Here is an 11,822-nt window from a genome sequence, read left to right on the forward strand (position 1 = left end):
AAGGGTTTATTCGGGCTACACTTCCACATTGCTGTTCATCACCAAAGGAAGTCAGGACAGGAACTCACATAGGGCAGGAACTTGGACATAGGAGATGATGCAGAGGCCATGGAGGGGTGCTGCTCACTGGATTGCTTCCCCTGGCTTGCTCAGCTTGCCTTCTTATAGAACCTAGGCTACAAGTCCAGGGGTGGCACTACTCACAATGGGACCTTCCACCCCTGATCATCAATTGAGAAAATGCCTTACGGCTGGATCTCATGGAGGCATTTGCTAATGGGAGGCTCCTTTCTCTGTGATAACTTAAACTTGTGTCAAGTTAACACACACAAAAAAGCCAGTACACATATACATTTTGATGTTCCATGATAGAGGTACCTGACACTAAGAGGGAATTCTCATCTGATTATGGAACAGGAATTTTCCATCTTCTAATCTTCTGTCCAGTTGTGATAGAGTTACATACATGGAAATCATCTGGCAAGACTAGCATAAATGAGCAGTTTTTAAATTATTATTTATTTAATGTAGCTATCCTCAGACACACCACAAGAGGGCATCAGATCCCATTAGAGATGGTTGTGAGCTACCATGTGGTTGCTGGGAATTGAACTCAGGACCTCTGGAAGAGAAGTGAGTGCTCTTAATTGCTGAGCCATCTCTCCAGCCTGAAATGATTGGTTCTTACAACCTTCCTTCACCTATTTTTTTCTGGATTTCCATTAATGTGACATTGTAACAATTGGAAGAGATTAGAAACATCAGGGGATGAGGGGAAAGTACTAAACAGTGTACAGATGAAGTTCAAATTAGCCTAGAGGAACCTTGTTAGAACCCAGGTAGAGATAATATGCGGTTATTCTAAGATTGTGCTGCATAGAGAACTCAAATAAGCATGGCTGACAACAGTCAGGGGAGATATTCAGTGCCATTTCCTCCTTAGATGCTAACACTTTCTGGAATGAGAAGTTCATGGAACTTAAGAATAGTGAAGTGTACAATAGTAGCAGTTTTTCTCGGGACAATATGAAAAATTGGTTTGTGGTGAGTACTGGCTTTCATAAAGTATACCAGGACTTTCATATCCTTGATAAAATCATGTCTCACTTAGCAAGTCTACTCATTTGACCTACATTGACTCACAGTGTTTCTAAGTAATGTCCTATCTTATTTTGAAGGAAATATTACACACACACACACACACACACACATTTATATACTTATGAAATATTTGATAGAGATATCTTCATACTTTTAACATGTTTGCAATTAAGTGAACAAAAGAAACTTTACAAATTATTCTATTCAGACATATTTTTAAAGCATTAGTATTTAATAGTCCAAGAGGAGTCACTTAAATCATAAGAACACATTGAGAAGTTTTAAAATTAACAAAAATATTTAGAGGAATGTGTCCCTATGGTTGTATAGGATCCCATCTCTTTCCGAGTATTTCAGAATAGACAGGATGGAGACTTAACACTTTCTGGGGATCATTTTGCATCTCAGGATCTTCAAATGAGCTGTAATCTTTTCTGCATCATAGTTCACACAGCCCAGAATGGAATGATAGATGGTAAGGCGAGAAGGGTTAGTTAGCAGATGTAATGCTGGGAGTCCAGGTAAGGGAGGGTAGTCTTTATCTTCCTCAGGCTCAAGACGAACCTAATCAACAAATGATAGGCATTTATTAAATGTGTTTTTTAATAATTACTTTCCCATTTTGCTTTTGAATATGGAATAAAGATTTGGGAGATACTTGGAAAAGCAAATACTCAGACAAAAATATCGATTTTCATGATTCTGGAGCAGGCAACCACAGATCTGATAGTTATCTAAAAAATAGAAACAAGCACCCCACACATATCTTTGAGATAGAGCAGGTCCAAGGTAGAGTATGTCCTCTCAAGAACAGACAGATATTTCTACTTGACTTTAGATGTGGGTTTGACTAAAGACAGTAGAGGACCTAGTCTCAGCTCTCCCAGGAAGGACCTTCCTGTGTCTTTGGTGTCACCTCTTAGGTACCATCTGTGTCTTGATTTTGTTAGTTCATCATTTTCCTTTTCTTGCTTTCAATCCAATCTACCTCCCACCTACTATGAGGAAACAAACCCAAAAATGATGAGGACCCCACTTGGTGGTTTTGATGTGGACAGACCAGGAATGCTGTGATAAGATGTTCAAAATCTCAGGAGATCTTCACTCTGTATGGAAAGAATACTGTGCAAACTACCATGAGAAGTTGCTGCCTTCTGAGAGCCCGGTGTTGTGCATCTGAGTTTAATATCTTTGAGAAAGCTGGAGTATCCAACAACCCCTTAGGCAGGAGGGTGTCTGTGAACATGCCTCTATTACGATCTCCCAGGACAGAGATGCTTAAAATGCATTAGTCTCTATCAGGGACACAGCTTTCAAGAATGAGAAAACCAAAATAGTAAAAAGCAGGAACTTACCAGTCTGAGCAATGACTTAACTTCCTTTAATATTCTTGTGAGTCTTGTGAATTTTGCAGCTATTTTTCTGACATTAGATATGAAAGCTCCAACTTTAGGGATTGATTTCAGATCAGCAATATCTGCTGCTACATGCCTCAGAGTGTTTTTCCAGCCAAGCAACATACCTATGGTCATTTTCAAGCGGACCTCAGGCAAGGCAAAAACATTAAACATCCCATTAAATAAAGAACTACAGTAGAATTGCATGTGATACCTAGAGAAGAAGTATTTGTTCCTTGTGTTATACACTTTTTTTTGAGGATCATTTACTGCAGTGTTAGTGTAGTGCTTTGTGAGTACCTAGATATGGAATAGCTCTTAATCGACATTCTCCTCCCTCACTTTCTTTTACATTTTCAATTATTGATATGCATGCAGATAAACAGAATGTGAATAGCAGATGTACAAAACCATTAAAGAGCACAAATTACATGTTGTGAATATGCACATATTTGATTACTTATTTAAGACATTAATATTGGTTATGTCAAGGAATGGAGTGGGAAACTGTATCATCAGAAGTTTATAATATGTCAATCCTGCATCAGAGGCCATATTTGCTTCTTGTGAAACATGCAGTATTTTGCAGGACATACTTTCAAAGACCAAGGAGAAGGCAGCCACATCTGATGAGAAGTGCCATTTTTCCTTGGATTGCTCAGGTTTCTAATTTTTAAATTTTAAAATTAAAACCTGTTTTTATTCTGTAATGAGCTGCAGCTTGGAGGAGCCAGTGCACTTCTTCAGTTGATTTGGTTATTTGATGAGAAAATTGCACTGAGGACTCACCTGAATCTCTTGTTCTTCTGTTGTCTTATTTGAAATAGGGAGGGAATGATTGTTGCACACCAGGGGGATTTTGCCCCAGAGGCCAGGAACTGAAGAGCGTACTTTATCCTGGAAATTATGACAACATTCAGGGAATTTGGGAATGGAGTTAGTGAATCTATGAGCAGGATGATAATGTGTTTGATCTTGCTTACTGCTACAGGATGAGTACTATGGTAAGTGAATTCAGGAATGAGGAAAGTAAAGCTTTAGTGTGTGAGATCTGTAATCTTACTTTCCCAGCTACTTATTTTATATTACTGACTTCCTTCCTTCCTTCCTTCCTTCCTTCCTTCCTTCCTTCCTTCCTTCCTTCCTCCCTCCCTCCCTCCCTTTGTCCCTCCCTCCCTTCCTCTCTCCCTCCCCCCCCCTCTCTCTTTCTTTCTTTCTTTCTTTCTTTCTTTCTTTCTTTCTTTCTTTCTTTCTTTCTTTCTTTCTTTCTTTCTTTCTTTCTTTCATACTTTGGTAAGGTTTTTTATGATATGAATATGTCTGACTGGCATTTGACCATAACAACTAACAAATAAGTAAACAAAATATGCAAGCAGACACATTAAACCAGGAAGGGGGGGTGGGAGGACAGGGGAAGAGAAGGGGGCTTATGGGACTTTCGGGGAGTGGGGGGCTAGAAAAGGGGAAATCATTTGAAATGTAAATAAAAAATTATATCGAATAAAAAAAAGTAAATAAATAAGTATTTGTTTATTTAAAAGATCCGAGACCAGTTTCATACTCAAGTTTTGATATACTGAAGCAGAACTGTTGATCCAGCTTTGCTCACTGTAACACTGAATGACTTATTCATCACTTTACTGCTGGGTCACAAAGAAGCCATGGACTAGACCCACTCAGCCTCTGTAGCTCCCCCCAGCCATTCTCACTATGCCCCTTACCCTAAGCCTCTTCAGCTCAGTGCCTGGGCTTTCCTTCCCTTTCCCTAGCTTCTCAACCCTATAGAGACTTGTGACTTTGGTTGTTTGTTCTCTTGCTTCTTGACTTGCCTTGGTCTCTTTTCTCAGCTCTCTCTTTGCTACCCCTCTTTGTCCCCCTTTCTGTTGCTTCTTCTTCTCCTCTTATTATTTATTTATTTGTTTGTTTGTTTTAATTTTCAATATTTACTTACATATTTATATCTCAAATGCTGCTTCCCCTCCTTTTTCCTCCGTCACAAAGTCCCCCCCCCTCAATCCCTCCACACCCCTTTTCATCTGAGAGAGTAGAATTCCCTCTGAGCATTCCCCAGCCACTCTGGCACATCAAGTCTTTGCTGGATTAGGCACATCCTCTTCCACTGAGAACTTCCTGAATACTTGGATTTATTTTTCTCTTGTTTTTGCATGCTTTCTAAAGAGCTATTATTTGACAAGAAGAAGGAAAAAGGGAAACTACAAAACACTTGATTTTTAACAATGCTCTTTCCTAGAATACAAATGGTACAGTGAATACATATTTTTCTTTGCGAACTGTTGACTTCCTGTTATTTCAATTATCAATTTCAATTATCCTTCAGTGCATGTACCTTGACAACAATTTCCTATAAAATTCAAAGTATAATTTTCTGATTGCATTTGAATCAGTCATTAAAAACTCAAGCACAATATTTTCAGAAATATACAATAAAGAACTAAAATATAAAACAGATAATATACTTAATGCTTACATAGTAATATTTATTGACATTGTATTTTATTAAATATACTATTTGAAATATTTATGTAAATGTTATAGTTAGCAAAACTTTAAAGATTAATGAATTACTAAGGATCCTAAAAAACTGTGACACTACCTTTCAAGATTGTAGAGTGAAAGAAATACTAGTAATTAAATAGGACATTATCAGTGTGTTTATTGCACAAAGGAAGAGCCTGCATTGCAAACTCATTATTGTTTGAAGTTCTTGTCTATGTTGCTACCTTACCTGACTTGGCAGGGACAATATTTTCCTTCAAAGTACCTTCGCCATAAGGCAGGATCTAGTAACAGTTAGAAAACTGTTTTCTTCAGAGTGATTAGCTCACATCTTACAATGACTCCCAAGTGTGGGGATTTCTGAGAAGCTATTATTCTTACAATTATCATTACCTCTACCGATTTTCTCCTCTTGCATTATTTCTCTCATTTTAGTTCTGATTAATTTAGGTGATCCCCAAAAGCCATTTTTCTTTCTTTTCTGCTTTGCACTAAGTGAAACATGCTGACAGAAACTGGCCCCCAGCACCCAAAAGAGGAATGCAGAGAGTGTTCTCTGGCATGGATTTTAGGTCTTTGTGTCACAAGTGGAAGCATTTTAATTAAAACAAAATTAGAAACACTAAAATGTATTTTAGAAAAAAGGAGTCACTTCAAGACCTTTTCCCCTTAAATGTCGAGATTTCATTGAACTCTTTGGTTCTTCTGGTTCTTTCTCAGCAGTACATGGCTCATTGGGCCTGAGCAGGTATAGTGTAAGATGTTTGCATCACAGCACTTCTCCATGGATCTGAGGTATCATCCAAACATTGTGTGACGACTCATCATGGAAGAAACCAGAAGTTAGTAAGGTACTTACAAACTCATTGAATATTTCTGAAGTGAGGCGACTGGTGTTCTCAGATAAGCCACGTGCCTGATTAAACAAGTGCTCGAGTGTCAGCTGGCATTGCCCATTTATTACTTCACACATGCGCACAGAGGCCACACTCTCCCACAGAAGCAGGTTTGACAGTAGCAGCAGCAGGAGTGCCCCTGCCATAAAGAAAAAAGTCACTTACATGGTTTATCCATGTGAAGTTACAAGCATCCACCTTGTCTAGGGAGGCCTTGTCTAAACACCAAGCCCTCACTTGCACAACTTAGTACATTTGAACTGGCTCAGGAGAACATTATCCTCCATGAAAATTTCCTCACTCCTCTATCTTTCATGCTGTGGTAAGACAAGGTGCAAGGACCTCTGCTCTGATCACATGCACCTTTCAAATTTATGACAATGATTTGTACTGATTTAATCATCGAGGCACTTTTGGCAGATAGATCTCTAAAACACTGGTTATTCGTCATTGGAAGAGGAAAAATCAAATATGTACCACATTAAAAAGGATTTTTAATGTTCAAAGTCCTTAGTGATCAGAGAAATACAAATCAAAACAACCCTGAGATTCCACCTGACACCAATCAGTATGGCTAAGACCTAAACCTCAGGTGACAACATGTGTTGGAGAGGATGTGGAGAAAGAGGAATATTTCTCTGTTGCTAGCAGGATTGCAAACTGGTACAACCACTTTGGAAATCAATCTGGGGGTTCCTCAGAAAACTGGAAATAGATCTCCCTGAAGACCCGTTTATACCACTCTTGGGAATATACCCAAAAGATGGCCCACTATGCCATAGGGGTACATGTTCCACTATGTTCATAGCAGCCTTATTTATGATGGCCAGAAGCTGGAAACAACCTAAATGTCCCATGACAGAAGAGTGGATTCAGAAAATGTGACTCATTTATACAACAGAATACTACTCAGCTATTAAGAATGAGGACATCCTGAGTTTTGCAGGCAGATGGATGGAACTAGAAAAATATCATCCAGAGTGAGGTCTCTCAGACTCAACAGATGTGCATGGTATGTAATAAGTGGATATTAGCCAAAAAAGTACAGAATACTCAAGATACAGTCCACAGAACTCAAAATGGTCAACAAGCTGAAGTGCCCAAGTGAGGACCCTGCAGTCCCACCTAGGAGGGAGAAAAAAGCAATCACAAGTGGGGAGGGTGGAACCTAGGAGGGAAAGTAGACAGGATGGGGGAGTGGAAAGAGAAGTGGGAGGGTGGAAACTGATCTGACATTGGGGGATGGCAAAGGACTGAAGCCCTCGAGGCCAGAGGAAAGAATAGAAATGGACAACCACAGGAAATAGGAGGTTGGGAGACCCTCCAGAATGCACCAGAGACCTGGTAGGTGAGAGACTCACCAGATTAAAATGGAGGGACCTTAGATGAAATGTCTGACAGTAGGGAGAGGGAAATTATAGAGCCTACCTTCAGCAGGAAGACAGGGCTTCAAATGAGGGAGAGAGTCACGATCCCACAGTCATAACTCTGACCCATAATTGTTCCTGACCAAAAGAATTACAGGAATGGAAATGGGGATGAGCCTGAAGAAAAGAAGGTCCAGTAACAGGACCAAAGTGGGGTCCAGCTCAAGGAGATGTCCCAAGGCCTGACACTATTACTGAAGCTATGGAGTTCTCACAAAAAGGGACCTAGCATGACAGCACTCTGGAAGACCCAACAAGATGCTGAAAGAGTCAGATGGAGATATTTGCACCCAACCAATGGACAGAAGCAGCTGACCCTGCTGTTGAATTACGGAAGGCTGAATGAAGCTGAGGATGACTCTGTAGGAAGACCAGCAGTCTCAATTAATCTGAACCCCTGTGATCTCTCAAACACTGGACCACCAAACAGGCTGCATATAACAGCTGATATGAGGCCCTTAGCACACATACAGTAGAAGACTACAGGTCTGTGTTCATTCAGAGATTATTCACCTAACCCTCAAGAGACTGGAGTACCCAGGGATTTTAGAAGTCAGGTGGGGTGAGAGGTAGGGACATCCATGTGGAGTCAGGGGGAGGGGAGGAGGTATGGGATGTGGAATAGTCCTAGAGTGGACAGTGGTTGGCAGAGTGGGGCAAAAAATATGTAGTGTATAAAAAATCAATTAATTAAAAAATAAAAAAAAAACGAGACAAGAGAGAGTAATAAAAATATTGAAAAAGAGAAAAAGAAAAAAGAGAGAAAAAAGGATTTTTAAGCATTAGGTATGGTATACAGAAGACTTCCCAAAATAAATATATGAGGACCAAGCTGGGGTATGGTAGATAAAATGTTTGCAATAAAGTATGAAGACTGGAGTTAAAATCTCCTGAATCTAAGCAAAAGCCCTGTGGGAGTTGAAGCCCTTGGTAAGTACAGTCTTTTTATAAGGCAGAGACAGAGAATCCCTAGAAAAATTAGTCTTATAGGTAGATTGGCATTATAGTTGAGATGCCTCAATGAATAAGGCAGACAATCTGTTAAAGATGATTCCTGAAAGGATCAGACATGCACAAGAAGATGTACATATAATTCAGATGCATACACATGAAAATGAAAATGCCCAACCCCCAAAAAAATGAAAACAAGAAACATAAACCAAAACTCAAAAAAAAAATGTCAAAAACCTGTGAGACTTAGAAACTAAGTTCTACCAAATCTTTAATAGATGGAATCTGAAATGTCCTAACTAAAGAGAGGGGATTGTAAAAGATTGAGGTGTTGGAAGTAGCTAATCTCACATACCCCAAGTAATTAAATACATCAGAAAAAATTTTCAGTGTGAAAAGTTATCAATCAAATATTTTAAAATCAAAATCAAGTTCTTGTCAAAATTTATACCATCTCAATTTTTAAAAGAACATGAGGATTCCATGATTTTAGTTTATCCATGATAAACACACACATACACACACACACACACACACACACCTTCACCTTGTATTGCTTATTGAGGAGATATATCAGTTTAGATATGTTAGTTTTTGTTTCAGATTTCATAAAATAAATTCAGTTGTTATAAATTCAAAATTTTATATTTATTTTATTTTTGAATTTATAATATACATATGTCATTTTGTATGCAAGTTCTTTTCTAAAACCTTTCGATATAGCCTTCCTTGCTTCCTTTCAAATTCATGGCCTCTATTATTAATTATTGTTGCGTACATATATGTACCAATTCAGTTTTCTTAAATATATTATCAATAACATAAAGGCAAAATCTTGACATTAACATGCTTTTCTTTTTACAAAATCATTTGGTTTGAGGCAAGTTCTCTAGACAGTATAAGACACATGTCTGTTAGTATTGTTTACTTTAGGATGAGACTGAGAGTTTCATTAGGTTGATTCAAGACAGTCAGTTTCAAGCAGTGACCTAGGATCAGAAAAGTTTTACCTTCTTTCTTTTGAAGTTGTGATAAATTGGACCTATATTCTCCTGTGGTCTCATTTCAGATGAATTTTCATTTGAGATGGATCATTTCTTGTCCTAAGTCTGCTCTAGACATTTGAGATTTTGCCAAGCTCTCCCAAAACTCTATACAAGAAGTGCCAATAATATTCTTGTTCTACTCTTGTTCTCCTTACTTCATTTGAGACTACACAAACTCAAGAAATTGCTACATTTCTCTAGAACAAGGAAGTTTTTTTTTAGAGCTGTTGAGTTAAAAGTCTTATGTGCTGTGTTCCTTTCATAGCAAAGATAATAAATTTTCTAATGTATTGCATGAAACCAAGAAAGTATTGTATCCAAGTGTAGTTTAGTGTAAAAGGATGAATTCTTTTGGAAGAAGCAGAAGTAAAGAAATACTCACAGGAGCATAGTTGAGTCAAAGAGAGTTGCATCCCTTAAAATTTTCAGCAGTATGGCTACTGACTGAGGAGAGTTACTTGTCTAGAATCCTTCCTTCAGGTAATCTTGCACCACCTATGTAGTCTTCCAGACCACTCCCAAAGGTGTGTAGAGACAGATGGCTTCAGGAGGAAATTGTCACTTGAAATCCCAGGTGAGGGTCTTGTGACCTTGGTTTTCCCAGAAGTGTTGACAATCTCATCATGATTATGGTTGTCCTAGCCACATATATTATTTCTGTCCTTATTTCTACACATGGCCTTCAGTTAGATAAATCAGCACTCCAAGATGTCACTGAAAAGGAATGCAGACATTTTCTAACACTTCATTCTTTCCCTCAGGCTCTGATACTATGCTGTCTACTCTTCAGCAAGGTTTACTGATCAATGAAATGTGTGCTAAACTCTCTTTTGATTTTTTTTATGAGAATCAGGACACCATGTCATAGTAAGAATAATAAAATATTATTTTCATTGATATGACTTTCTCCCAGTAACCACCAACCTCTGTGGAATTGGTCTTGCTACCTAGGCTGTCAACAGCTGTCATGTATGGTATAAATGTACTTTGGGTTTTTATTGCTGTGAAGAGATAACATCACCATTGTAAATCTTATAAAGGGCAAGATGGGTTGGGTCTGGCTTATACTTTCAGAGGCTGAGTCTATAATCATCATGGTAAGAAGCATGACAGCTTGTAGGGAGACATAGTAGGGGCTAGTACGGAGAGTTCTATATCTTAATAAGAAAGTAACCAGGAAGAGACTGACTCTTCTGCAGGCATCCAGCAGGAGGATCTCAAAACCTAGCCACACATTGACACACTTCCTCCAACAAGGCCACACCTACTCCAACAAGGTCATACCTCCTAATATTTTCATTTCCTGGGCCAAGCATATTCAAACCACCACAGCATATACATATTTGCCAAAATAACAGTGCAAGCCTCCTTATTGGGAAAGGTTAGGATCCTCCCAGCCACAGATTTTGTCAAGGCTTAGAATATAAAATATGGGTTCCCGTTTCAAACAAGTCTTCAACCAAATCAGAAAATAGTTACTTGGTTGTATCCATGAATGTTGTGCCAGTATTGGAATTAGTTATATTTTCCTAGATTTGTGCTTTTGTTAACAACCAGCTTGGCAGATCATTTCTTGACCCTTTACCCTAGTATCCTGCATATTTTGGCTTTAACAAATCAGAAGGCACAGTGCCAGTCCCTAGCTCAGCCTCAGATTTCTTTACCCATAGACCCAAACCAAAGCCTATTATGTCTTCATCAGTAGGTTTTCCACTTTTGGTTTTGACATATGTAAGAGTAGCACATGTGCTTTATGGAGAGCCTTTGAGGACCCCTTGGTAAAACACAGTCGGGGCAGTAAGTACCTTGTCCTTGTCACTTGTCAGTAATTTTATGACTTTTGTGCTTTTCCACCACCATGTGCTGTACCTATGTTGAAATTCTTTTTTTTTTTTTCAAATTTATTATTTTATTAGATACTTTATTTTCATTTTGAATGTTATCCCCTTTCCTGGTTTCCCCTCAAAAATTCCTATCCCATCTTCCCTCCACCTGCTCACCAACACACTCACCCCTGCTTTTCTCTCCTGGTATTCCCCTATACTAGGGCATCACGCCTTCTCAGGACTAAGATGTCCTTTGATGTCCAACAAAGCCATCCTCTGCTACACAGGCAGCTATAGACATGGGTCTTTCCATGTGTACTCTTTGGTTGTTGGCTTAGTTCCTGGGAGCACTGGGGGTACTGGTTGGTTCATATTGTTGTTCCTCCTATGGGGCTGCAAGCTCCTTCAGATCCTTGTGTCCTTTCTCTGGGTCCTCCATTGGGGACCTTGTGCTCAGTCCAATGGTTGTAGAGCATCCACCTCTGTATTTGTCAGGCTCTGGCAGAGCCTCTCAGGAGACAGCTATATCAGGCTCCTGTCAGTAACTGCTTGTTTGCATCCAGAATAGTGCCTGGGTTTGGTGTCTGTATATGGGATTGATCCCCAGGTGAGACAGTTTCTCTGGGGGTTCTTTCCTTTAGTCTCTGCTCCACACTTCTTC

General features: G+C 39.0%; 1 protein-coding gene across 1 annotated transcript; it reads right to left on the reverse strand.

Moving 5' to 3' along the window:
- Window positions 1–1,476: 1,476 nt before the first annotated feature.
- LOC127664473 (prolactin-5A1-like) lies at window positions 1,477–9,748 on the reverse strand. The gene is made up of 5 exons (XM_052156448.1): window positions 9,718–9,748; window positions 5,875–6,050; window positions 3,288–3,395; window positions 2,457–2,645; window positions 1,477–1,665 (listed from the first exon to the last, which is right to left on the reverse strand). Exons 1-5 carry the CDS (start codon window positions 9,746–9,748, stop codon window positions 1,477–1,479), a joined length of 693 nt encoding a protein of 230 aa, XP_052012408.1.
- Window positions 9,749–11,822: the final 2,074 nt, after the last annotated feature.

This window comes from Apodemus sylvaticus, chromosome 14, assembly GCF_947179515.1.
Source record: "Apodemus sylvaticus chromosome 14, mApoSyl1.1, whole genome shotgun sequence".
In the NCBI taxonomy this organism is placed as follows: domain Eukaryota; kingdom Metazoa; phylum Chordata; class Mammalia; order Rodentia; family Muridae; genus Apodemus; species Apodemus sylvaticus.

Excerpts from the sequence above, each read along its gene's own strand:
- LOC127664473 (XM_052156448.1), bottom strand. The coding sequence starts at position 9,748 with ATGCAACTCTCTTTGACTCAACTATGCTCCT. Across the intron at positions 6,051-9,717 it reads TTTGACTCAACTATGCTCCT|GGGCACTCCTGCTGCTGCTA; the intron begins GTGAGTATTTCT and ends TCTTTATGGCAG. Across the intron at positions 3,396-5,874 it reads CAGAAATATTCAATGAGTTT|GATAAAGTACGCTCTTCAGT; the intron begins GTAAGTACCTTA and ends CATAATTTCCAG.